Source organism: Trachemys scripta, chromosome 7, assembly GCF_013100865.1.
Source record: "Trachemys scripta elegans isolate TJP31775 chromosome 7, CAS_Tse_1.0, whole genome shotgun sequence".
In the NCBI taxonomy this organism is placed as follows: Eukaryota; Metazoa; Chordata; order Testudines; family Emydidae; genus Trachemys; species Trachemys scripta.
In genome coordinates, this window is record NC_048304.1 from 125,325,287 (window position 1) to 125,353,183 (window position 27,897).

General features: G+C 56.5%; 1 protein-coding gene across 1 annotated transcript in view; it reads right to left on the bottom strand.

The window, feature by feature from the left end:
• The window catches only part of LOC117880596 (slit homolog 1 protein-like), an 89,065-nt gene that overhangs the window by 33,751 nt on the left and 27,417 nt on the right, over positions 1-27,897 (bottom strand). Inside the window, exon 4 of the mRNA XM_034776879.1 lies at positions 25,103-25,174. Within this exon, the coding sequence (XP_034632770.1) occupies positions 25,103-25,174 (72 nt within the window). The remainder of the gene's footprint in view (positions 1-25,102; positions 25,175-27,897) is intronic.

Below are 27,897 nucleotides of genomic sequence, written 5' to 3' on the forward strand. Positions count from 1 at the left end.
CCGGCTCACAAAACCCTCCACGTCTGTGCCTCATTCAGAGCCCACCCAAGTCCCTCTGCTGCTCCAGTGCCCGGTCCCAGGCTGCCCCTTCTCATCGTCCGGGCGCAAGCACCTCCTGCTCCGCAGCCCCTGCAGCTGGGAACGGCCGCCCTGCGTCTCCATCGCACCGACTCTCCATCTGGCTTCCACAGCCGAAAACGCACCTTCTCCCCAGCCTTTGCTGCTCCCACTCAGTGTGTCCCCAGAGCCGGTATCTTGGCAGGGTGTCTGGAGACACAGCGTGCGGGGTCAACCCGACATGCATGCTCACGACTGAGGGGGGCTCCGGGCCAGCCTGCCCAGCCGCAGGGCTCTCAGAGCCCCTGGCATGGGATCCCGCTCTTCGAAACAACTAGGCATTTCCAAAAAAGGGGGGCTCGCCCTGGGAAGAAAAGTCCAGGTCCTTTCAAGGGACGCGGCCTGCCCTGAAAGGGATACAGGAGGGTTCTTGTCTGGCGTCTATGCTGCTCCTACAATGCGGGAGAGACCAAGGGACGAGCAACAAAGAAAGTGTCCTGTGAAAACCAGTGCAGAAGAGAGGCAGCGAGCGTGGTGCAAGCAATGCAGGTCCCCCCAGGGACAGGGGAAAGGCCAGGCATGTCGCAAACCCTAACAGCTGTTACAGTGTAAGAGGAGAATCGAAACGCTGCAGAACTTTTGCGTCAGGTGCCGGGTTGGGGGAAAGGGTGTGTGGGATCTAGCCCCCTGCAATTTGTACCCAGCAACGGACCTTTCACCTTAGGACTTCTCGGTGGAAAATGAATCGCTGGACCTTCGTTCACATGGAAACCGACCGGCTGCTTTACAACCCGCTCCTGGGAACGCTCTTCCCAGCACCAGGGGCCTTGCTAGACGATGTCCCAAGCCTGCTCTAGGCTATTCATGAAACCGCAGAGCGACAGTGCCGCCAGCGCAGCTGGAGATACTCCCCAGGCCCCGCCACATCGCTCCCCTGCAGCCCACGGCCATTAGCAGCACTGGGGCTCCTGCGCGTTTTAGCCCATGTGCAGTGGACATGCAAAGGAGACGCCCAACAGCCTGCAGAGGGCCTCTCACAGACACGCGTCGTTCGAAATCACGACCAGGTGCATGGGGAACGGAAGAACCCCGCGCTCCCAGGGCTGTGGGGCAGCGAGCTCAGGCCTTGTGCTTCTTTTCTGCTCCCTTCTGACCCAGCCAGGAGCTGGCTTCAGCCTGGCACTCTGGGTGGACTAGCCCAGCAGGAGGTGGTGAGCTCACAGGCTGGACTCGAGATTTAACGCGGGGCAGGGAAGTCAGCCAAGCTGGGGCACCGGGCAGGTCACCTCACCTCCCTGGGCCTCCGTTTCCTGTCTAAGGACACTGAGCTGCCGCCGAGGGCAGGAACGCGTGTCCACAGAGCGCCTTGCGAGCCAGAGGTGGAAGGCACCGAGGAGGGCTCAGTATTGCTGTGGTACTGGGAATGGAGGCCCCGATCCCACATGCTCCCCAGTCCCTGTGTAGCTGCCATGGGCCTGTCCATTGTCACAGACCATGTCCGCTGGCACAGTGTTGGGTCATGAATGTCATGGCCTAGAAGGGGTGCCAGAGGGGCAGGCAGCCTTCCCACGGGGAGACAGAACAGAGGGGAACCTGGCAGCCAGGAGGTGGGGTCACTGCACGGCTCTTCTCTGGGCTTTCTTCAATTCGTTCACATCTTTCCTGAAATGTGGCTCCCAGAACTGGACACAATACTCCAGCTGAGCTCTATCAGCGTGGGGTAGAGCGGAAGAATGACTTCTCGTGTCTTGCTTACAACACTCCTGTTAATACAGCCCAGAATGATGGTGGGTTTTTTGCAACAGCGTTACACGGATGACTCATATTTAGCTTGTGCTTTCAGCAGGACTCCTTCCCAGGCAGTCATTTCCCATTTCCCAATGGTGTCAAATTTGCAAATGAACTTCAACCTCCCTGGCCACACAATAGGAGATGTAAAGGTAGCCATCTTACAGCAAAAAACCTTCAGGACCAGACTCCAAAGAGAAACTGCTGAGCTCCAGTTCATTTGCAAATTTGACACCATCAGATCAGGATTAAACAAAGACTGTGAATGGCTTTCCAACTACAGAAGCAGTTTCTCCTCCCTTGGTGTTCACACCTCAACTGCTAGCAGAGCACCTCACTCTCCCTGATTGAACTAACCTCGTTATCTCCACACTGATTTATACCTGCCTCTGGAGATTTCCATTACTTGCATCTGAAGAAGTGAGGTTCTTACCCACGAAAGCTTATGCTCCCAATACTTCTGTTGCTTTTTACAGATTCAGACTAACACGGCTCCCCCTCTGAAGCTTTATCAGTGCACTCTCTATGCCATTATCCAAGTCATTGAATAGAACCGGACACAGGACAGATCCCTGCAGGTCCTCACAGCTTGACTGTGAACCATTGAGGATTACTAGTTGGGCACCACCTTACAGGTTTGTCTAGGCTGTATTTCTCTCGTTTGTTTATGAGCAGGTCATGTGGGACAGGATCAAAAAGCCCTACTAAAGTCGAGCTATACCACATCTACTGCGTCCCCCATCCATGAAGCTTGTAAACTCTTTGAGGCAGGGCCTGTCATTAATGGTGTGTGCATCACCCCTGGCCTTCTCCCCCTCCCCCCGGGTCTCAGGTAGGGCATCTAGATGATATAGACATGCAAACAGTAATTAACAGGGCTAGTCACAATTGCTGTCTGGCTAGTCTAGATAATGTATTTATATGCCCCCCATCACTACAATATCTGGCGCCACACACTCATTAATGTATTTTTCCTCACAACAGGGCAGAGCTGTTATCCCTATTTAACAGAGGGGAAACTGAGGCCCAGAGAGACTAAGGCCCAGTTCCTCAAAGGTCTCTGTTGTTCTAAGTGACTTGCCCAAAGTCATACAGGCAATCTGTGGCAGAGGCAGGACTTGGATCCAGGCTCCCAAACCCTAGGCTAGTGCTCGAACCACTGGACCAACTCCCCTCTCCTTGGGCAGCTATGGGCCAAGAAGAAGGCGAAGCCAGGGCTGCTCTTAGCAGAGGGCCTGCCTTTCCCACCCTTCTCCTTCATGTCTCTTCATACGTGGCTGTGTCACCCCTGGTCTGTGTGCGTTACGCAGCCCCCTCCCAGCCTAATCCACAGAGCACTGGAGCCTGTCTCTATAGGCAAGGTGCAGAGACACGGGTATGCAGTGTTGGCTGAGATGGCGGCTGTCACATCTGCACAGCACTTCCTGTGTTCTGGGCACCAGGGTGTGAACAGGACTGGAGTCTGAGCAGCCGGGAGTCACACCCACCCAGTGACGCTGAGCACGCTGCGGGCCAGCACGGATGGAACAATTCTTATGATAACTAAGGGCTGAACTGACGCCAGTGGGAATCGCGAGGGCTCAGGATCAGGCCCTTTCCCCCGTCTCTCTCTTCCGACAGGGTTTTGCATTGTCGCGGGCTGGCAGGTGGTCTTTCCCTCTCCCGGCACATCACACATCAATAGCTGCACTTTAAAAATGACCTGCATGGGAGAAAGAAACTGGGCTCGGCCCTGTTTACACGAGGGAGGCATGAAAGGGGTTTTATCAAAAACCAGTTTTCTCCCTTCCAGCTTCTTTTCCCGTTAGAAATCCAGGCTGGGCCGGCCCTGGGGCAGAGCAGGGGACTACTCAACTGAGGACACAGCAAGAGCCCAGAGTGAAGCTGCTGCAGCTGAGAGGGGAAGAGAATTTTAACCCCTTGCTGTTCGTTTAACACCATTTCACTCTAAGGCCCAAGAACTCACAGGAGAAAGGACATCTCTGTTCAAATCTCAACCCATCCCCCCAATTACGTTTTGCGAGCAGGCAATTCACAGCTGAGTCCCTCCCGGAGTCCTGCAGCAAACTCAGGGCAGTGCAGGACTTCACATTCCAGAGATTCCTTTATGGTCAGAAAAAGCAGAACATATCATTTTAAAAACTTAAAAAAATACAATATAGCAAAGCAACCTTTCTGGCCTCTTTTATCCATCAAAACAAAGCAACTCAGACACAAATCCAACTTTAAAATGCCCCTGAAGGTCACCTTTAACTAATGAATCCCTACAGCAGGGGTCGGCCACCTTTCCGAAGTGGGGCGCCGAGTCTTCATTTATTCACTCTAATGTAAGGTTTCACGTGCCAGTCAGACATTTGAACGTTTTTAGAAGGTCTCTTTCTAGAAGTCTATAATATAGAACTATTGTTGTATGTAAAGTAAATAAGGTTTTTAAAATGTTTAAGAAGCTTCATTTAAAACTAAATTAAAATGCAGAGCCCCCCGGACCGGTGGCCAGGACCTGGGCAGTGTGAGTGCCACTGAAAATTAGCTCGCGTGCTGACTTCGGCACGGGTGCCATAGGTTGCCTACCCCTGCCCTACAGCCTTCTGAGGGTAGGTCAGGACTCTCCCACCATTGCACATCTGGGGAAACTGAGGAACAGAGAGCAGAAGGATCTCCCCCCAGGTCACACAGCAAGTTGGTGGCTGAGCCAGGATCAGGAAACAGCAGGTCCTGGTTCCTAGGCCTGTGGTCAATCCACTAGGCCAAGATCTGTTCAAGGAAACAAAGAGACACCGGATCCCGCTGGGGTCCCACCCGGACCGGTAGGACAGGACTGTTCCCCAAGCCTTTGCTCCTGCAGCTCTGCCCATGGCTGCAGAGCCAGGTGGGCTAGTGAGCTGGCACAAGCACCGTGCTGCCAGGTGGTCTGCTCCATCCCCTCCACTCCTCCCTGCCCATCGCCAGCACCAGCGCCAGGCCCAGGCTCCGTGGCAGACAGCGGGAGCTGGGAGAGCCTGACAAACGACTGAGGAGGGCCCGGGACGCCCAGCCCATCGCGAGGCCTTTATTGTGCCTGACCTACAACCAAATACCCAGGCCCTTGTTTCCCTGGCGACACCTGAAGGCCTACGTCTCCTAGCAACTGGGAACAATGGCTCCTGGGAAAGGCACATGCAGCATTTCCTCGGTGAGCTGCTGGGTCCCGCGATGGCTCGGGGCTCCTGCCCGCGAAGCCCAGGGAGGGATCCAAGCCACCACCGCGGTCCCTGCCTGGGCCACTGGGGGCTTGGCGCTGCACGAGCCAGGACGGGCGGAGGAAGCGCTCACCCACCTGTGCAGGTGTTAGCTGGCTCTAAACAAAAGTGTCTTTGAGAACGTTCCCTGCCGCTTCCCCCTCCCTGGGCTGCGCTGAGACGCCCAGCCCCCGTGCTCCCCTTCCCCGGCCTGGCTGCAAATCCACCCCTTCGTGCCGGTTTTTGGGCACTGATTTATTTCTGTTTCCAGCGCCGCGCACCTGGATCACACACAGATAAGTTCAGCTGCCGCGGAGTGTGTGCTGGGAAGGGGATTGTCCCCGAGAGCCCTTCATAACCTCAATAACACGAGCGCTGCTAGCCTCAGAGCATCTCTGCTACTCAGGAAATGAAACACTAGTCTCTAGAGGTTAGAGCACAGGGCTGGGAGCCAGGATGCCTGAGTTCTCTTCCCAGCTCTGGGAGGGGAGTGGGCTCCGCTGGTTAGAGCAACTGAGAGTCAGGACTCCTGGGTTCTGTTCCTTGCCCTTTCTCGAGAATGTGGGGTTGGGCAAGTCACTTGGCAGTGTAGTGCCTCAGTTTTCCCAGCTATATAATGGCTGTACTATTTCCCACCATCCCAGGCAGCTGGGAAGACGTTTGCCACCAGGCATTCTGAGAGGCATAGGTGGGAGGGAGCATATTAGCAAAAGTCATTCTTGCCGTGGCCTTCCCTCCAGAACCTCTCTGCTCCAATGCTGGTAACCTGGAGAGCTCCAAGCACCTGGACTCCCTCCAGGTAACCCCTCCCCCACCCTGTCCCTCTCCCACCCCAGCCCCCGCTGGAGAGGAAGCTGGGCAGTGAGGAAGAGACGGGGATGGGGGGGGAGTGCTGAGGACACCCCTTCAGAAAACCACCCGTGATTCCTGCCTCCCAGTTTACAGAAAACACGTCTCCAGTAACCAACCCAACGGCTCTGTCAGGGGAGTAACAATTCATCCAGCTTTTCCTGCCTTTAAGAAAAACACACACAAAGTGGGACTGAAGCCTGGGGGCGGGGGGTGCTGATAAAACACAGTAATCCACAGGCTGTTTAATAGCACAGACGCTCCAGCAGACTCCAGCCAAGGGGGAATTAACGCCAGACATCTATGTCTAGGTGTCTAAGTGGGGATAAGCACGGATGATCATTAATTTAACCCAGCCAAGAATCTGGGGAACAAATTCCCTTCTTCCTAGACCAAGCCCGCTCCACGACAGGTTTTTAGCACACATGCACGGACACTGCCAGAGACACACACTCCCTTACACACACTACTAGTGCATTTCGCTCCGGCTTAGGCTGAGCACGCCGCAGGTGAGCTCTCTCAGCCTGGCACAAAGAATCAGAATCCCAGACGTGCAGGACTGGAAGGACCTCAGTAGGTCGCCTGTCCAGGCCCCAGCACTCGCGGCAGGGCTACGGAATAACTAGCCCATCCCTGGCAGGTGTGTGTCCAACCTGCTCTTAAACACCTCCAGCGACCGAGATTCCACAACCTCCCTGGGCAATTTATCCCAGTGCTTAACCACTCTATCAGTCCCCCTCCCCCTCAGTCTTAGCTTCTCCAGACTAATGGTTTTGTTTCACCATAACCAGCTGCAATGCTATCGAGTCACCCGAGTGTGAAACAGCCACATTTTCCTCACATTACAAAAAAAAACAACTATTCCTTCGTTATTGCACTGGATTCATTCTAGCTCAGTCACACGATGTGAGCGATGCAGGTCTCTGGCCTGTGCTCTGCAGGTCAGAATGGAGGGTCAGGCTGGTCCCTTCCGGCCTCATCATCTAGGAATCCATTAAATGGATCCACTTCCTCCACAGCTTGTCTGTCTAGCTACCGGCTTAGAAGCAGTCTGGCCCCAACCGATGTAGGGACTGGACAGCACAACGTGGGCCCACATCTGTGTCTGGGTGGTAACAACATCCCTTACTTCCCTGTGTCGCTGCCGGCCCCACCTCCCCGCGGTGCTGCCCAGGAGGCTCTGCCCACAGACGGGTAAGGGAGCTGGCAGCATGTCTGCTGCTGGTGTGGGCAGACGGAGTTTTGCAGAAGAGGGAGCCGTGGTTCAGCTAATGGGGGAAAACGCGACGGCACCTGGTGGATTCTGCGCAAGGCCCCACGTGGCAGCACAGACAGGCATCCAAACCATGTAAGTGGTCGGCCCGGAGGGAGAACAGCCGGTTAGCGGTGCCAAGGGAGGAGGGCCAGGGATGGAGCTGGGCTGGAGCCGACAGACAGCAGGGGAGGGGAGAACAGAGAGCCAACAGAGGAGGTCAGCGAGGTAGGAGGGGGGCCGGTGAGCGCAGTCCCTAAGGCCAAGGGAAGGAGAGCATCTGCAGCAAAGGGAGCAATCAGTCACAGGAACGTGTGAGAGTAACACCGTACCACGAGAGCCCAGCTACTGGCCTGGGTTGAGGCAGAAGGCAGCTCCCGTGATTAAAGGCACCCAGGGAGATTCAGTTCCCAGCTCTGTCACAGCCGCCCTCTATAACTTAGGGCAAGTCCCTGCATCTCTCTGGCCTCAGCTCCCACATGCGAACTAGGGATAATAATTCATCCTTTCAGTGGCGCGTCTCTCCAGCCCGTACGCTCTGCCGGGCAGGACTCTGTGGAATAGACAGCACCCACTGGGACGCAGCCCTGTCCTCAGCTGGGATCTCCAGGCACCACTGTCCTACAAAGGATTAATACTCCCAGCAAGCGTGGCGTGGCTGCAGAGTTCCTGACCAAGTCCCACTGGCCTCCACATCATGCCGCACTCAGCCCGCGCCACGCATGGCAGGAAAGCCAGTCTGAAAGAAGGGTTCAGAGGGATTTTTTAAAAATTGCACTGGGTTTATTTCTTGCATCCCGCCGCACAGGGCTTCACGCTCACTTAGCATCAGGATTCGGAACGGCCCAGGTCTGCCTAGGGATGGGAGGAAAATTATCACGGCAGTTTTATTTGTGAGGTCTGATAATTCATAATATCCAGAGCCACAGAGAAGTGGGATTTTGGATGGGATAGAGAGCACAGTTCTAGCCCCAATGGCTGTGATGTACTGGAGATTATTATTGAACTCACAACCCTGGGTTTAGCAGGCCAATGCTCAAACCACTGAGCTATCCCTCCTGAATCAGGACTGCCCCCCCCCACACACCCCCGGCACAGGACACTGCAACAAACCCATCGTCAGACCCAGTCCCAACTCTGAAGAGCTCCACACGGCACAGGGGCAAGCCTGAATCCTCCTCATCCTGGTGGAATTTATGGAGACAAATTTGCCATCTGGAGGACACGGGGGGAGGAGACATTTCCTCGGAGAGGCTGTTTCAAAAGGGGGCTGCTTGAAGCACTGCTGGGTTTGGCTTGTTAGAAGTATTCTCGCTGGTGAGAGATCAGTGGGCAGGTGAGGCAGTACAAAGTGCATCATAAATGAAGTTTAATCAGAAGGCTCTGCAAATTCCCCTGTCTGCTGGCTGCCTGGGCATACGTAATGAGTTGGCAGGCGACTGCCTTGTCTCTCCATTTCCTATACTCCAATTACTGAAGGACAGGAATCCTTCCTTTTTTTTTTACTATCTGAACTGAAAAAAACCAAAGAGAGAAGGTGTTTTTATTCTGCTACCGACATCAATAAACAAAGGATTAGCTCTTTGTTTAACTCTTTTGGTGGAATAGCGCCTAGGTGGGCAAACATTCTGTAATGTATGGGAGGAGCTGAAAGGGGATTTGGGGAGACAAAAGAGTTCCTTCATGTTTTAACAGCTCAGTATTCAGTAGCGCTGCCCCAGCATTAGGAAAATTAAGCTTCTACTTGCTGTTGATTGTCTTGTGAGCTGCAAATATCCATTTGTTGGAATGAAAAGGGAACCCAGGGGCGAGTAGGTGCCATTTAAACGGTGCAAATGATGGTACAAAATACGAGGGGTAGTGGATGCTTGTTGGACGTGCAGCTGAACTGAAAACTGAAGCCAACTTTTTTTCTTTTCTTTTTTTGCCTCAGAGCTCGATCCAAATCCAAACGTTCTGACTAGCGCTAGACCCATCATAATCACACATTCCTGATTATTAACCGTTTGTTTTCAGCAGTGCCCACAACGTGCTGGGTACTTTCCAGACATGAACAAACGCAAGTCCCTGCCCCAAATCACTTACCAATTACAGAAAGACAAACAGAGAGAGGACAAGGAAAGCGTGTGGGATCTCTGAAGCTATGTCTACACTACAGCTTAGAATCACAGAATCGTAGGACTGGGAGGGACCTCGAGAGGTCGGCTAGTCTAGCCCCTGCACTCACAGCAGGACAAAGTATTATCTAGCCCATCCCTGACAGGGGTTTGTCCAACCTGCTCTTAAACACCTCCAGTGACGGAGATTCCACAGCCTCCCTGGGCAATTTATCCCAGTGCTTAACCACCCTGACAGTTAGGAAGTTTTTCCCCATGTCCAACTTAAACCGCCCTTGCTGCAATTTAAGCCCATTGCTTCTTGTCCAATCCTCAGAGGTTAACGAGAACAATTTACCTCCCTCCTCCTTGTCACAACCTTGTGTGCACTTGTTCTTACGTCGGCGTAACGTCTGGCGCTCAGGGGGTGAATAAACCCCTCCCCTCAGCGACACAAGTGACCCGGGCGAGCTCTCTCCCGGCGGCTTAGAGCAGCCTAGTGCACCCACGCGGTGTAATCTCTCCAGTGTAGCCACCCCAAGTAAAGCAGGCACGGGGGCAGTTGGCCACAGTAGGGGATATAGGGCCCCAGCCTGCCCATTGCTGAGGAAACGCTGGAGGCTAATGAACACCTAAGGGCTCAAGCCTGTGCCGTATTAATTACACCATTGTGTGAGAGGGCGGGGGAGGGTATCTCCAAGCCGACCCAGCCACAATCTCTCTTTTCTGACACCCAAAATGCACCAAATGGACAATGGACCAAAACAAACCCCCAGAGCCAAATGCCCCTGACTCAGGGAGGGTTCAGATTTGGACCCCAGATCTGTGGGGTGGGCCCATCTCAGACTCTAACCAGGGAGAGGGCCGGGGCTGGTGGGCACTACAGTGGGAAAAACTGTTCAGACAAGACTTTGGAGAGTCCCCTAGCGTTTACCTTGTGCGCCGGTTTGTTCGGTGAGCCGCACAGGCATTAAGTGGCATTAAGGTCCAGGCATTCAAAAGTCATGAGATCAAGTATCAGGGGGTAGCCGGGTTAGTCTGTATCTACAAAAACAACAAGGAGTCTGGTGGCACCTTAAAGTCATGAGACTGGCTTAAAAAAGTCACGAGACTTTTAAAAAAAGAAGGGGGTGGGGGGTGGGTCTTTTGCTATTTGCTTTCTGGCTTCTGTGCCTGTAGAATCCCATTTCAGACTTTTCTCCACAACCATGAGAACTAGAAACGTTTTCTGAGTGAAAGCGGAGCTCCCCGTGGAACCACCTGACTCAGGAGTTGGGGCTTTACAACCAACCTGTGAGCGCTGGCGACCCTGGTTTGCTCCTCTACAATGAGCCTGGGTAAGACGCGGCCTCTGGGAACTGCAGCCAGGCCCCACGGCCCAGGCCCAGGCCCAGGCCCAGGCTTTAGTCCCAGAGCAGCACATGCCAGCTCCAGCCTAGGGGTTCAGGACAGTGTCAGACTGCAGAGATCTCTGGTTAGCAGGGAGGGGGCCTGGCCCTGCTCCAGTGACCTCTGGGACCGGCCCCGGCTCCAGGGAACAGCGGTCCCAAAGCCACCTCTTCTTCCCTACAGTTCCCCAGTAGCTGGCTGGGCCATGGGGCAGGGGCTAACTCTGAGTGCCCCACACCTCGTACAGGGACAGGGAGGCGGCCCGGGGAAGGAGCAAGCAGCTGACGACTCTGAACCGCAGGCCTGACTCCAGGACAGCGGGCGGCTGCCAATCTCTGGGGCCCACGTCTCCAGAGCCAGCCCCATTGCGGCCAGGCTGTAGCCCTGGGGCTCCTTTCTGGGGTCTCTGCTTCCCCTTGGATCAGCCCTTTCTCCTCCAGGCCTGGCCGCAATGCTCCCACCCGTCTGCGTGGCACTCCTCCCTCCGGCACTGCTCGGCCTGGCTCCCGGCCTGCCCGACGCTCTGCCACTCGGCTGCCCCCTCTTTTCCTAGGTAACCTCCCCACCTATCAGTGCCTCATTTGTCTCCCTGCAGTTCCTTGGAGCTGTCACCAGCCACAGTGACTCTTTGTTCCTCTGGGCTTGTGCGGAGCCTCCCCTCTGGAGGCAGACACCCGGGAGGGTAGGGGGGGGCTACATTCTCAGAGCGTAACGCCACCGCCCCCCCGCCCAGCAGAGCAGGCAGAGGGGGACTCAAATGCCTCCTCCCCCTGATTGGTATTCGGTGAACACCTTCCGGCCAGGCTCTCTCTGCCACTGACAGAGGGGCCTTTGTCGGGGTGGAGCACCTGGCACCCCCTGCAAAGGGCAAGCGCAGCCCGGCTGCCGAGGAGCCCCCTTGCCCTGGCGGGGAAGAGGGAGAGACTGACGGTGGGGGCACACCGCGGCAGACAATCTGTGCCAGGCACACTGCTCCAGAGCGAACATCACGGGCACACAAGCCAGGCTGAGGAGAGCCCGGCCTAGACAGCCACCTGCATCCCCCTCCACAGCTCAGCCAACGGACCCCAGAACAGGGGCCAGTGACCCGTCTCCCAGAACCCGAGGGCTTTCCGGTCCCAGAGCAGGGCTCAGGTGGTGAGCTCCTCAGGGCAGGGCCCGTGACTCAGACTGGTCCACGCACCCTCCGGGCCCTCAGCAAACAACAAATAGGAACCCTTGGCCTGGCACTGCCCTGCCTCCTTCAGAGAGGTTCAGAAATCCGGCACAGCCCCAGCCCTGTGATTCCTTCCTCCAGCCCGTGTGGAGTCCGGCGCACCTGCGCAAAGGGAATGTCCCCCGCTACCAGCAGCGCGAGCGCATGGAGAACCCCAATTCCTGCCTCTCACAGCTGAGAGTGGAGAACCCAGCCCCCCGCCAGGCCCAGGCTACGGGCGTTCGAGGGACCTGGTGTGCCTACAGACCTGGGCGTCAGAGCAGGCGTCTGTGAGGCTTGGTGGGGAAACAGACACAGGAAGAGAAGAACTCCAGGCTCCCCCGTAAGGGTTCTAGGGCCTCCGGCCATGCAGCATGCACCCAGCGAGGGCTGCGGCTCCACTGGGAATCTATTTGGGGGAATCCCTCACCCCCCTCGGGGGGCAGCGATGGTGGGAGCACTAATGGAGAAAGGACTCGGGCATCCTGACCAGTCCCTGGTTTACCACCGCACTCCCAGCATTGCTCCCACTGGTGCAGCCGCAGCAGGGACGAGGCCAGCAGCGAGTCCTGGGCAATTGCCCCAGTCACTGGCAGACGAAGCTCTAGCTAACCTTTCCCAGCGCTTGACGCACTTGTCTCTGGCGGGGCAGAGGGCAGGCTACAGGAGGGGAGGGCAGTGGAGAATCAGGCCAGAGGAAACCAAAGCGTAGCCAGATGCCAAGTCTGGCTCATAGGCTGACAGCCAGGTGTCAACGACTTCGTTTTACAAGCCTCACTGTGTATGTGTTGTGGGCGGTGCAGGGGAGGGGGCCTGGTACAGGAGCCAGGCCCTGGGGCCGAACAAACCAAACCCAGTGGCAGAGATTCCAGGCAGCCAACAAAGGCTGAAGATCATCAGCTGGATTTTAACGAGCTGTCACCTTGGGCGAGTTCCGCAGCCTCCTGCCGAGGCTGTAATGAGATCAGCGATCAGCGGGGCAGGGGGACATGTGTAAGCGTGCACCAGGCCTCTGGGTTGCAGGGGGGTGTCTGGGTGCACGTGGAGCTGGCAGTGTGTGCGTGTACTGACCCAGGTGTAAATCAGATGGCGCCCCACTGATGTCAGCGATGCTAACGCTGGGATAGGACAGGCGGCAGACCCGAGGCAAGCTCTCCAAGTCCGCGCTGCGGCCGAACGGGCAGGGAACAATTCGATGACAGGCTGCTCGGGGCGAGTCTCAGAGACAAGGCAGGGTTTATGCTGATCACGGCTAGTCCCTGGACTCCCCTTCAAAGGGAAGGAGAGACACAGGCTCTCCCAGGCAGGGGGGAACGGTGCCGGGGCTCCCAGCGGAGGTGCTGGAAGAAGGGTGCAGGAACCCAGGCGAGGTGAGCACTTCACACAGCAGCTCTTCTGGTCCCGGCTACAGACAGATGCAGAGTCCAAACAGGCCCTGCTCCCAGTCACCATCTCTGGCTCTGCCAATGCCCCTCCGCCCCGACCTGCGGCACCCCTCCTATTCACCGCCTCGGTTCCAGGCCTTCCTTCTGGCTGGCCAAGGCTGGCAGCTGGCCATTCTCAGTCCCCTTGGATAGCACTGACCAGGGGCTGTTGCCTCTCTAGGAGCTATGGAGTTGCCCTTCTCCATGCAGGCCTCCTCCAGATGGGCAACAGCCACCAGTGCCAACCGTGGGAGGAGGCAGAGACCTCTGCCCCTCCCTGAACGGCCTGGATTCACGGGGAAGCACTGCCACGCTGCTGGGAGACACGCCACGTCGCTCATATCCAGACCTCCAAGAAAGGTGGGGAGAGGCTGCTTCAGGTGTCCACCTGCTTTCCAACTGCCAAACAGTCCCAGGTGCTTCTGATCACAGCTGCCCCTCTGGCACCCAGGAAATGCCCCGCCGGCAGCTGAGTGCAGACATGGCATTCCTGTCCCAATCAGCACTTCCGCGGCACAGGGGTCATGCACGAGCCGTAAGGCAGGGGCTGGGGCCACTGGGTGGAGGGATGGGGGGGGTATCAGAGCCCACCATACCCAACCAGAGACACGGAAACCTCTAGCGGGGTCTACCCCGCACGCCCAAGCTGCCCGCCGACACGCCGCGGCAGCTCAGGGACCGGAGGAGGGAGCAATCCGGCAGCTAAGGGGCCCTGACGCCAGAGGGGACGGCTCTGGAATAGAAACCCTTTCACGGACGGTAAATGATAGAGCTGGAAATGGGAAAGGTATCTCAAGTCCCATCATGTTAATTTCCCCAGGGGTCAGTGCAGGCTTGCGTCCAGCAGTCTGTTCTCCTGGGGGAGGCGTTGTCTCATCTCGTGTTAAATTACCCAAGCGACAGGCTTTCCCTCATTTCTTCTGGGAGACGAACCCACAGGCAGGGCAGCCGAGCGCTAGGGTTACTGGAGAACACTGTAAAGCACAAATCTAACCGTTTGGACGCTAACACAAAGTGGGGTCCGGGAGGAGAGAAAGGGGCTATGACTCCGGGGGGAACCCAACCCTTGGATTTCCCGACTGGGCTGTGTTTAAAGTCTGGACCCCAGCACTGCGCTGACACGTGTTTGCTCTTGGCTCTTTGATCAATCACCTCCGTTTTGTAGCACTGGTCCCCCCCAGGGAATTGGGGAGAGGAGCCCTCGCTGCTCGGGACTCCCAAGCTGCCCCTGGCATGGACACAGCCCACCTGAGTGGCAGACTCAGGTAGCGACGGCCACCTTGCTTTGTTACTAATCAATGAGCAGCCTCCCGCTGCGCCGGCCCATCAGAGCGTTGTTCTGCGGGGAGGGATCCTTTGCACTTGTCCCATCACTTGCCATCACTGAGTCTTTGCCTGCTCGTCTAAACACAACTGGGTCCCATTCAGTCCTGGTGTAAGAGTTAAACCCGCAATGAATCTCGCTCTAGTCTCAGGTTTCAGAGTAGCAGCCGTGTTAGTCTGTATCCGCAAAAAGAACAGGAGTACTTGTGGCACCTTAGAGACTAACACATTTATTAGAGCATAAGCTTTCGTGGACTACAGCCCACTTCTTCAGATGCTCTAGTCTCAATGTATTACTCCGCTAGCCTCTCCCGTGGCCACAAGACATCCGGTTGCAGGCCGTCTGCAGCTCGATTCCATCAAATAACCCCAGCCCAGCAGCGACCCCTGCAGGGCACCGCTGGTACTGCACCACTCACCACGCTACCATTCCCGATCCGCATAATCTGGAAGCACCGCTACTGCTCTCTGGTGACAGGGCGCGGCTGGCTTGCCTGGCCCCCGAACCGCCTGGGAGTTTTGTATTGACTCACTGGTTGCAGAAGCAGATCCCTAGGCTGGCACAGAGCTTCGGCGAACTGACGGGCCATGTCTTCTTTTTGAAGACTGGTCCATATTTCCTCACTCTCAGCTGTCCGCTCTCAGACCTGTGCCGGACCGGGCCGGCGAGTGGTGGCTAACCGAGCCGCCCACTCTCGGCAGAGCTGACGGCGGCTTTTACTTGCTCCTGCTGACCTGTACGTGGAGGCTGACATTTTGACAGTGCCCGGGGAGGCTGGCGGCCCCACTTCAGACACCGGGAAGGGCCCCTGTTCCTGGGCGCTGGGCTCCAACACCCCCAAGATGTCTCAGGTTCACCCCCAAACTCAGGAACCACTTTGGAACATGCTGGTCTCGCCCTCCCTAAGCCGTCTGTCCCCATCCTACATGTGTTCTCACACTGACCTTGAGTTCACAGCTCCCTGCGGTAGCGTCCTCTGACAAAGCGGTTCTGTCTCCCAGCCATTGCAGGACCATCTGCTGCTGGATTGCTAGCGGCATCTGATCATATTGCTTTCCTCCTCCCCCAGCCCTTTGCTTGCTTTTCCTTTTAACATCCCCTTATTTATAGTATTTCTTAACACCTCTGGCTACCAGTTTTCCATCCCACGCGCCTGCCTCCCTGACACTGTTCCTGCCGTATTTAGCCGCCACCATACGTTCTCGCTCTGCTGTTGTGGCCTTTTCCCCATCTCTCTCTATCACAGTGCCTGGTGGCAGCTGCTAGAGGGAAGCAATTTCTGGAGAGAGGTTTAAAGGCAGGGTGGGGAAGCAGAGAAAGAAGAAATCCAGGGCAGTTCTAAGAAATATCCCACAACCCCTTCCCAGTGCAGGATTCTGGGAGCCACTGGAAAAACACTCACAGGCCTGGGATCAGGCGCTCTCAGAAAAGCTGGGGAAAAGCCTCCAGCCCCCCTCTCCCTTCTTGCCTTTCAGCCTGACGGATGCGTGATGGGGGCCGGGAACCCGCGTGCGTGGGGAGCGAATGTAAATGTGTTTAGCTGTGCGGAGCCCAGCCTGAGAGCCAGGGTCACCTTCCTGCCTTGGTAATTTTCCTTGATGGAAAGAAAGATCCATTTTTAACAGCTCTGCATTTCGCGGGAGACCCCGTCCTCCTGACTGCATTAGGAGGGGAAACCGCAGGGTCTTTGTTCTTCCGTCCAGCGCTGACAGTTTAATTAAACCCAGTTTGTGAAGGGGTCGGCGAGGTCGCGCGTTCTCCAGTGGAATCTCAGATCGCCCCATTTCCAGCCACCGGGGCCGATTAATGAGTTAGCCCCTGGTTCCGGCGGAGATGTAAACAAGGGAGCACAACGCACTGACTTGCCTGCCTGGCTCTTTCTGCCAGCTATTCTGGGGCCCTTCTGCCCCCGGATCCTTCCCTGCCTCACACCTTGGCACGGACACACAGGATTTGGGCCACCCCGTTAGCAGCGGCTTTGTCCCCACATGCAGCTGGGGCTGGCCAGAAAGAAGGCAGGGGACAAGGGCAGAGTACAGTGCCGTGGGCAGGGGGCAGACCAGAGCAGCGAGGCACTCATCGGCCTGTGGCGAGCTCCGTTCATGTCAATTCAGGAAACGAGCCGCTGGATATCCAACCTCTCCCTGCGCTTGCCCTGCCCCAGACCTGATCGTTGTCTGCCCCACCCCAGCCTGACAAGGCAGGCCCTTGTGGGACCCTGTCCGAGGGAGGGTCCTGTAGCATCAGACAGGTGCCCCCGCCTTCTCAGCTGAGGCCTGAGCAGAGCACATGGCCGGGCCCAGGGCACCGGGCAACCACCCCGCGGGAGTCTGGGAAAGAATCCTTAGTCTTAATTCCAAGAAATGGCTCATGAGAGAACACGGCTGAACCCAGGCCGGGGCTGGCGTTGGCCCTGACCAGTATCCGGCAGGGAGTCATCAGCCCGGGCTAACGCCAGCAGTACAGGGGGAAGGGCTGGGAAAGCCAATGGCCCTGGCCATTCCCACCAGTTCAGGGGAGCTGGGAGTGGGGCTTGGGGAGCCGACAGTCCTGCCTGTTCCGAGAGGTTGGGGTGAGTGAGGCCCCTGCGCCCGCATTCTGGGATCGTCTCCGCTGGTTCTTGCCTGTCGTTCCCAGAGTTCAGGTCAGGTCAGAGGCTCCGAGCCAATTCCAATCCCCTCCATGACGGGGACGGAGAAACGCTCTTTGCAGCACGGAGCCGAGTCACTAATGGGCTTTCAGACCATAACATGCCACAAGAGTGGATTATGATTGGATACTCCGGCCTGGGAGTCAGCAGAGTTGGGCTCTGTCAGGCTCCGACCCACGCCAGCGTGTGCCCCCACTGCGTGCCTCAGGTTCCCAGCTGTTCCTCCCGCTCACTCTCCCGGGGTTCTGGGGGGCGGTTTGGGAAGGGCTTCAAGACCCACCGTACAGTGGGGAGCGCTGCACGGCCAGCATCTCCCTGCCTCGTTGCTTTACTAACATGGCAATGAAGAGTCACAGATGTCCAGGCCAAAGGGGACCGTACGGAGCCTTCGGCCTGGCCTCCTGCAGGGCACAAGCCACAGCACCTTCCCCAGCCCTCAGCTGTTGGCTGAGCTAGCGCGGGTGCCTTACCCACCATTTAACACTGCCACGTGACACAGAATCCACCTGGCCCCAGGTATGTCGTTTCTATGGCTCGTGCCTCTCACCCTTAAAAACGCGTGCTGCATTTTAAGTCTGAATTTGTCTAGCTTCAGCTTCCAAGCGCTGGATCTCGAAGTGCCCTCTGCTCTCAGCGATCCCTCCCCAGCAGGGCCGTCTCCAGGCACCAGTTTGCCAAGCAGGTGCTTGAGGCAGCCACTCCGGAGAGGGGCGGCACATCCAGCTATTCGGCGGCAATTCGGCGGATGGTCCCTCACTCCCGCTCGAAGCGAAGGACCTCCCGCCGAATTGCTGCCGCAGATCGCGATCGCGGCTTTTTTTTTTTTTTTTTTGCGCCGGTTGGGGCGGCAGAAACCCTGGAGTTGTCAATGTCCGAGACTGGCTCAGCCTGCAGCAAGCCAGAGAGAAACCCGGCAGGTGAGTCACCCAGCAGCAGTGTCAGGGGAGCAAGTCCCAGCTCAGCGAATGTAGCTTCCGGCTTACCCGGAGGAGCTGCCCTGGAGCACGCCTGGGGAGCTGCAGCCGGCCCGCCAGGAGGACAAAGCCCTGCCCGAGCAGGTTGTTCAGGAGGCAGAGACGGAGGGCCAGGCTCCACTCCGTGAATGGCATTACTCTGCAGTGGAACTGAGGGCTGAGCCGGCCATGGGAGAGGAAACCCCCCGGGCAGCACAAAAGCAGGTTTAGTCCCTTGCTCAGGTTTTGGGAATTTCCAGCGATCCAAGAGCATTATGTTCCCTCTCTCGGCAGCTCTCATGCCAAGCCGCGTCTCTCCTGAGCAGCTACCCTCAGCCTCCTCCCCTCTCTCCTAGCTGAGCCCCGCTACCTGGCCCTCCCACGCTCCTATCGCTCATTGCAGGCAATACATTTGCGCAGTGGTCCCTGCTGACACACGAGCCAGAACCCATTTCTGCACTCAGACCGGCCTCTCTCCCCACAGCTCCAGCGAGGTGCTGGGGATTGCAGGGCTCAGGTGAGAAGCAATCGGAGCCGGGCACCTCTAGGGCAGCAAGCGGCACCCCCCCAGGTGAGACTGACCTTGCTGCAGTCTGAGAGCTGGGCAGTGCCCTAGGAGTTCTGGTGAAAGCAGCCACGCCATGACTGGCTCTTGCTGGCCCTTGCCTGCCCGGGGGTCTCTGCAGGGCGGGCCGAGGCTCAGTGGTAGGGCAGCGCGGGGAACGCGGACGGGTTCTGTAGCACTATCGCCCAAGCCCAGCAGAGCCGGCTCAGCTCCCTTCATTTATCAAAGGCGCCAGTCCCAACGGAACAGCCATAACCCAATGCACAAGGCTCCCCACAGGAGATCTCCCTGCGCAGCCACCACCTGCCCTGCCGGCAGCCTGAGACAACACAACCCCACGCCTGCTCTGCAGGGCAGACAGGTCGGGGAGGGGAGGGGCCGTACCGCCTTGTCCGCACACTCAGGCTGCACCAGTTTCTAGTTACATTGGTGCAAAGTCCCCTGCTGACACTCTAGATTCGGTTCAAGACGGGCTTATTTCAGTTTAACTTAAACCTGTTCCTAGCTAAGCTATAGCCGCATCGCCCGAGACACATATACAGGGAGCTAAGAGCATCCGCGTGGCCCTTGGCACTGGCTGGACTAAATCCATTTTAAATCTCCCCTCCAGGTAAACCAGTGCGACTCTGCACATAGACCAGCTCTGCTCTGGGACCCGCTCCCCTCTCAGCCCGTCTCATTGAAACCCAGAGTCTCCCGCTCGGGAGCAGTGCAGATCCGGGAGCGCCAGGGTAAGGCGGCACCCTACGGGAAATGGCTGACAGGAGCCCCGGGCAGTCTCCCACTCAGTCAGCCGCTGCCTTCCTGACTGTGCTCAGGTCACTAGCCCGTTCTGCTGCCCGGGTGGGAATCCCAGCAAAGGGAATCTCCAGTTCCCTCTGGAGCTCCAGGCTGCACAGACACCGGAGCACTGAGTGCGCCCCACACTGCAGGGCACCAGACAGGCTTGGCTGGCAGCCACGGCAGAGTAAATCCGGAGTAATTTAACAGACAGAGAGCGCAGTTTCTCTGGACTGACACCAGTGTAGAGAAGCAGAATCTGGCCCAGTGTCTCTGGATTCAGGATTACAGCACTGCAGACACGTCCCAGACCCTTCCTGGAATACCCTCCAATCCTCGGAGCTCCACGGTTACTGCTGGAACGTACCAGCTCCTAACGAGGACAGCAATTGTTATGAAATACACCCTACAGCAAGGGAGTGTTTGGTTTCACACACACCTTCCTCTTTCACGGACCCCGCAGCACTTCACTCGGCAAAGGATTAGACACAGGACAAGCAACAGCGCTCTGCTCAGCGCGCCTGAGCTCACGCCCCGCTTGGGATACAAACGCCAGCACAGAGACAGTGGAGTTAGCGCCATTCGGACCATCAAAGAGCAGCCGGGATAGCTGGAAAGTCAGGATCCAGGCATAGTCACAGTTCCAAAAAACAACATTTCAGAGAGTCCTGGCACCTGCCATTTCCCCACCAGGAAAGGGCTAAAACACACTCAGAAAGGAAACGGTTGGAACAAACAACAAAATAAGAACAGGGAGGCCAGAGCAGAAACAGGCCAAGGGCTAAGAGCTGCCACACCACACAAAGCAAGGTCAGAAAGGATTTCAAGCTGTCCCTGCCGCCCATTTGCATCCCTCCTGCACCCCCCTTTGTCCGGACACTTGCACGTTAGGCCAGGAGCTGTTCAAGGCAGGGATGGTCCCTTCTCAGCTGTCTGCACAGCTCCGTGCACACCAGCATGGACTATAAATAATCACACCATGAAAAGAGACAGAGAGGGAGCCGTGACAGCTCTCACCATCCCAGACCCCGCGGGGGCCACCCCACATCTGTATCCCGCTGATGGGATTTTATTTCAGAGCCTGGTATTAAAACCCAGCACAGGTTAAAATGAAAATGTTCACGGTTTACACTCGTTACCTTAATTGTTTTTTCTTTTTATGTAATAGGAGCCTTTGAAGCAGGACGGCCCTTCCTCATGCTCCACCACCGCAGAGCTGAGACCAAGGGAAATGCCAATCCATAATTAATTGGAAGGGTGCATTATCAGCTGCCATTACATATGCCAATTTTGGGCACTGATCCACCGTTTCACACACTCCAAGCTGGCAGCCCCAGGCTGGTTTTAACCCTTTACAATACATTTGTGAACGGACTCTTGGGACCAGCTCTCTGGCGGGCAAAGGAGCTTATTCCAAACCTGCTGGCTGTGCCAACAAAACCTGCACTGCAGCGCTGCCGAGCCGTCAGTCTAGGTGCTTTCCTGGCCCTCAGCCCCCTAGTGTGACAGCTCCTCACACTCATTCATGGGCTCTATCCTCGCACACCCCTGTGAGGCAGGAACTATTATCACGGCTTTACAGCTGAGAACTGAGACATAGGCTAGAGGAAGTGACTCGCCTGAGGCCTCTCAGGGAGCCTGGGCCCCAGCCCAGTGCCCCGTCCACTAGCCCACTCTTCCCACTCACGCAAAGTCCAAAGCGGTCCAGCTGCTGAAGGAGATCACTGGGTCAGTAGCACCAAAGGAAACGGCTCTAAGCTAGGACGAGTCTGGGTCCGTACTGTGTGACTCTCCGCCCTCGAACCCCCGTCTCTAGAGACAGCCCACTTACATTCCAGCCAGGCTGTTGCCCAGAATCCTACTAGCATCTGGTGTTGACATTTGCCGTGGAAGTTGGATGGAGACAAGGGGATGATTATTATTTAGAATTTGTAATCGCGTTGTTAAAAGACTTTCCCCCCACAAGAATGGTACCGAGAACCCAGCCACCCACAACGGCCAAACCGCCCCGACAACCACAGCTCAGGGACAAACCAACCCGCCACAAGAAAATTCACAACAGTTTGAAAAGCACAAACTCTTCCTCAAGCAGAGTTTTTACCCTCAAAAATGAGACGTGGCAGACGCTCCGTGGAGCCCCCAGGGCTATTGACTTTACACAGGAGGTGCCCAGATACCACGGTGCTGGACACAGGCTGGACGGACAGATAGAAGATCTGTAAAAAGAGAGAGGCAAGGCACGTATACAAGCTCCCTTGTAATGTACGGCCATACTCCTCTCCCTCCTCCTAGCCGCTAGAACTCCGGCTCCTGACTCCCGTCTAACCTTCTGCTCATCTTGGCTGCAATACAAATCAAATTGGGGAAAAACACTAACTAGGCCTCATCGAAGCTCCGGTTCTCCAGCATTCCCCACAGCCCCGGCCTGGCTTGATTCTATTAGCAGCATTACGGGGACTCGCTGTCCCTCTGGGCACTTACACAGCGCTCAGGGCCGGGTGTCTGAGCAGCGCTGCCTCTGTTTTGTTGCACCAAGTCTGTATCAGCCCCTGGGGCATGGGGGTTATTCCAGCCAGAGCAGGGGTAAGAATCAGCGTGTTCTCAGGCTGGGGAGACGGGGGGTTGAGCTCTGCACGGGGTGGGGACCAGCACGGACTGACCCCCGGGACATCCGCAGGCCTGAAACTCGCCTGGGAAGAGAATCCGGCTGGGGGATCAAACCCTCCGCCAACCGCTCATGGCGTTTCCGAGGTAAAGGAGCTAATGGGAGCTCAGTCGCTGACCAATGGCAAAGCGCCAGATCAAGTCATCTGGTGCCATAGTAACGGCTGCCTCAGAAACGGGCCCTTTTCAGGGTGCTTGGCACAGGCCACCCCGTCTCTTGTCCTTTTCTCTCACACACAAAGCGGAGGAAACAATCTTCCAGCCACTTCCCCTCGCCCCCTCCCCCCAGCCTCCGCACCTGGAGGGGAGCAGGGCCCGGCCTGTGCTGAGAAATGGCCTGACGCATTTTCTCCCCGTCCCCGGGGGAGCCCCTAACAACAGGGGCCAGCGCTGGGCTCGGAGCGAGCCAGGCTGCTCCTTCGCAGGCCCCTCTGGAGATGCCCCTTGTCAGGACCCGCTGCCCAGCGTGCCCCCTCCAACGCAGGCCAGAGCAGCCATGGGACCTGCTGGGCACCGAGTGGCAGGAATCCACCTGCCCAGGGCCCGTTCAGACACTTCGGGGAACGCTCTCCAGGGCGCGGTGCCGAGGGAAACCCAGCTCCCCCCGCCCCCAGCATCCCACCACCACCACGGGAGCCATACAAATAACACACAGCCCTGTGGCGGGTCTGCCCCGGCACCTCTCCTGCACCAGGCGCAGCGCCCCCAGAGCCCCAGCCCCTTCGGTGGCTCCCGTCCTGTCTCCCCCCACCCCACACACTTCCATCAGACAAGGGCCTTTTTCCTTCTACTGAAAGGCTGTGCAGTCCCTGCCTCAGATCCAGATGCATCCCGACGCGCTAATTAGTGACTGAAGGTTACTGCTGCCTTTGCATTCATTATTGTTTTATTAGCAGCTGCCTCCTTGCTTTCACCTTCCCTCCACCATCGCCCGCCTCCCCTTGGGCCAGGCACACTTCACAAGCCAACAAAGCAAGAAATGCCGGTCTGGGGACGGGAAGGGTGAAGAGATAATTAAGGAGACACCAAACAAGGGAACTCAGCTCTCTCGGGGCCAGCACACCCCCCCAGGCTGCAGGTCTCCCACACGGAGAGAACAGCTGTGCGGCTGCATCCCCCAGTCCTTCAGCACCCCTGGAACGAGGCTGAATGTGCAGGCGGAGGGGTTAGATAGTGGCCCAGCCCAGCACCCAGAACGCACTTGGCACCTCTCACTTCCCCTCTCTGTGCACACACAGAACAGAAGTGGAAAAAGGAACCACGGCAGATGTCGGTCACACCCCGGCCACCCAGCGGCCACCCAAAAGGGGCCCTGAGAACATCCCCCCCGAGAGAGAGAGAGGTTCCAGCTCTGTCCTGCCCCGGCTCTTGGCAAGCGCTGAATGCACAGACTGCTGTCTCCATAGAGCACATGCTGCCTTCTCAGCCGGTCCCTGCCCAGCAAGAACCAAGGGGCAAAGGCACTCCAGAAAGATTCACGCAACGACACGTGCTAGAAATTCCATTCTTAATCCTCAGAGCTCAGGCCCAGCCTGCGCGGGCTCCCGACGATACCAGCCACTCACAAGTCGTGCAACCCAGAGACACGCTGCACCAACAAACCACCATCCTGGGAAACAAGGTGCACAATGGAGACTTTGGACTCCAAGACAAGCGTGCCGCTGAGCCGGAGAAAGCACTTCCAGCACTGCCAGCCCGCAGCATCCAGCAGTAGCGTCTCCTCCAGCTCGCACCCCAGGCAAAAGGGCTCCACCCTACACACCAGGATATACACACGCAAGGAAATGCTCTCCAGGCACAACAGAGCTCCCGGCACTACTGGGGAAAGTTCCCCTACCAAACTGCTCCATGACAGCCAGGAGAAACCCATGTCTGACACTTGGCTTTGCACCCCAATACCTCAGCCCTCTCCTCCCAGTTCCTCCACCGCCACGCTTCTCTAAGGCCCAAAGAAACACCGGTTTCCAACCCAGCTGCCTTGCTAGCCAGCCAGAACATGCCACGCCCAGAAACCAGCTCCTAGAATGCCAGCTGGAGTTCAGCATGGCGGCACAAATTGAAAACCAGCAGCCCCACCTTCGGGAGCAAGTCTAGCTCGGCTGCAATCACACAGCAGCTCAGATATCCCATCCGCACAGCCTGACGCTTCACACAGCACACGCAGCTCTACCAGAATCAGCAAGGTGTTTCACACAAAGATGGGCTTTGCTGCTGGCCTCCACCCCCTGCTTAGGGCTCGCCATGATGGTTCATCTCTCACAGACAGCAGGGTAAATCCGACGTAGCTCTGTCCAAGTCGATGGGGTTACACCAGTATGAGTGAGTTTAGAATCAGGCCCACAAGGGGAGCCAAAGGAAAGACATAGGAAAGGTATGGGAGAAACCAGAGCTCACAGCCTCGCTTCATGTGTAAAAGGGTCACATTTCAAGGTCTCTGGGACTCCAGCTGGACAGAGCCCTGGGGTGTTTGTGTTCCTTTAAATTTCACATTAGCACAGACAAACCTGCATGTCACAATACTAACACTGCTCAGCCAGCCAGTTTGTTAGGCACTGCTCATTTCTTTAATAACATTTAACAGCCTTTAAAGATGCTGATCCTTCAGCTCTTCCACGGCTGATTTCTTTTCATACTGCAGACGTCGGGTAATGAATTTACGTCACTCCAATTAAACAGGTTTCCTCGCATCCCAGTTAGTTCCCCTTCGGATAAAACCCCAGTTAACCCCAGTGCAGCAGCTGAGAACACTGGATCTAACCCTAGAACTGTGCTGCATTCCCACCGGGAGAGGTCGCCACGCCGACACGCCCGGCTCTGTGTGGCGAGCCGGGGCCCCCTCGCTGTCTGAGCCGTCCAAAGGCAGAGGACGGAACCTCGCGCGATAAGAAAGGTACTCACAGTCGCGACAGGGCCTGGTTGTTCTGGAACAGAAGCTCCGGCAGTGTGTGCAGCTGGTTCCGATTCAGCCGTCTGGGGAAAGGGAGAGAAAGGGTTACAGGGAGTCACCTTTTCAAGGAGGAAGGCAATGATCCCAGCCCAACAAGGAGCCGCAGTGCCTGGCTCCGAACCCCGGGGACTGGATGCAGGGATGGCTCCAGTGAGAGAGGAATGCTGGGGGCCCATACAGGGTCTCTCATAGACATTAGCCTTCCCCTTACAGGGTAACTACAGTGTTACTGGGCCAAAATCAGGGCGTTCCTCACATTCTCTCCACTGAGAACCACCCGTCTCCTTAACGGTTAGTCTTCTTAGTCCATAGCTAGCCGAGGGGTGTGTGGGACACCCTGCCCAGGAGTCTCTAGGCACTAAGAGATTTTTGACAATGGGCCCCGGAAGTTGAACTCCTAAGTCCACCTTTAGGTACCTAAGTATGTGGCCTGATTTTCAGCAGCTCGCACTGAAATCGTGGTCAGAACAGTCAGGCCCGAGCTTTGGTGCAGCGCAGCCCAAGGCAAGGCGGTCTCCTGCCAGCTCTAGCGGACTCCAGCAAAGGGCAGTTAAATTCAGCCTGTCGCTCAACCTCTGCTCGGCTCCTTCTTCACCAAAGCCCCAGACCTCCACGCTCTGTACTTCCTACCCACCAGCGCTCACCCCTACCCTTTGCTGCGGCTTTCCTCTGAGTCGACAGCATGAAGCCTTACTCCCTGCTGCGGGAGTTACACGCCCCCCCACCCCTTTGCTGAGATGTCCTGGTGGTGCACAACGGCTGAGCGGGGGCCTTGTCTATGCACAGAAGTCGCCCTGGTTTAACGGAACTGGTTTAGAAACTGACTTTGTTACCTTGCCTGGACACTGGTTTCAGTGCGAGAGCAGCGGCCACACAGGAGCATTGCAGTGATGTGTCTAAAGCAGACCATGGTGATCGGTCCAGTGGTTCTCAACCCACGGCCCAATCAGCACAGCGCTGCAGCCCATGTGACATCTGCAGGGCCATACAGGCAGGATATCTATTGTGTGGATGCGGCCTATGTAACACAGAGCTCTCCACAGGCGGCTCGCAATGGCCAACAGGTTGAGAACCACTGACCTAGTCTGACCCCTGGATAGCACCAACAATAGAACGTCCACACTAACTCCTAACACAGGTGCTGGGTCTAGGGGTATGGGGGGCTGCCGCACCCCCTGGCTGGAAGTGGTTTCCACTATATCCAGGGGTTCCCGTCTGGTTCAATGGCTCTCAGCCCCCCACTGTACACCCTGCTCCAGCCCACTGACTCCTGACCAAAAGCATATTGTTCAGCAAAACATCCCAGCTTGATTTTAAAATGGCCAGTGCTGGAGAATCCACCACAGCTCTTGGTAAACTGCTCCGACGGTTAATTGCTCTCCCTGTGCGGCCCAGGCTCAGAGCTGGGGCCTCTTACAGAGGATTGCACAGACAGTATCAGCTGCGGCTTTGCCTGGTAACCCGCTGCCCCATTGGCTTGGACGAGGCAGGTTCTCAGTTTGCAGACTCTCTTCATTTAGCAACGACTGAACTAGAACGGGTATCGCCCTCGTTCGCAGTACGTTACATACACAATATTAGTATTGGTTGTATCGGATTTCCTCCACCGTTAAATGCAGCCACCTCTGGGCAAGACAAGCAGCTGTTTAAAAAGCACACAGCAACATTGCAGTTTAGGACAGAAAGTGAAGGAGACCACTCCACTGTGACACTGGGTTCAGCCCTCAGTTAGGTCTGCACCGCGAAGTCTCAGAGCCCAGATCAGCTGACGTAGGCCCACACTACGGGGCTAAAAATAGCAGTGCGGACGTTCCCACTCGGGCTGGGGCCAGGGCTCTGGAACCCGAAAGCGGGAGGTCTCAGAGCCCGAGGTTCAGCCCAAGCAGGAAGGTCCACGCTGTTATTTTTAGCCCTGTAAAAAGCAACAGAGGGTCCTGTGGCACCTTTGAGACTAACAGAAGTACTGGGAGCATAAGCTTTCGTGGGTAAGAACCTCACTTCTTCAGATGCAAGTAATGGAAATCTCCAGAGGCAGGTATATATCAGTGTGGAGATAACGAGGTTAGTTCAATCAGGGAGGGTGAGGTGCTCTGCTAGCAGTTGAGGTGTGAACACCAAGGGAGGAGAAACTGTTTCTGTAGTTGGATAGCCATTCACAGTCTTTGTTTAATCCTGATCTGATGGTGTCAAATTTGCAAATGAACTGGAGCTCAGCAGTTTCTCTTTGGAGTCTGGTCCTGAAGTTTTTTTGCTGTAAGATGGCTACCTTTACATCTGCTATTGTGTGGCCAGGGAGGTTGAAGTGTTCTCCTACAGGTTTTTGTATATTGCCATTCCTGATATCTGACTTGTGTCCATTTATCCTCTTGCGTAGTGACTGTCCAGTTTGGCCAATGTACATAGCAGAGGGGCATTGCTGGCATATGATGGCATATATAACATTGGTGGACGTGCAGGTGAATGAGCCGGTGATGTTGTAGCTGATCTGGTTAGGTCCAGTGATGGTGTTGCTGGTGTAGATATGTGGGCAGAGTTGGCATCGAGGTTTGTTGCATGGGTTGGTTCCTGAGTTAGAGTTGTTATGGTGCGGTGCGTGGTTGCTGGTGAGAATATGCTTAAGGTTGGCAGGTTGTCTGTGGGCGAGGACTGGCCTGCCTCCCAAGGTCTGTGAAAGTGAGGGATCATTGTCCAGGATGGGTTGTAGATCACTGATGATGCGTTGGAGAGGTTTAAGCTGAGGACTGTA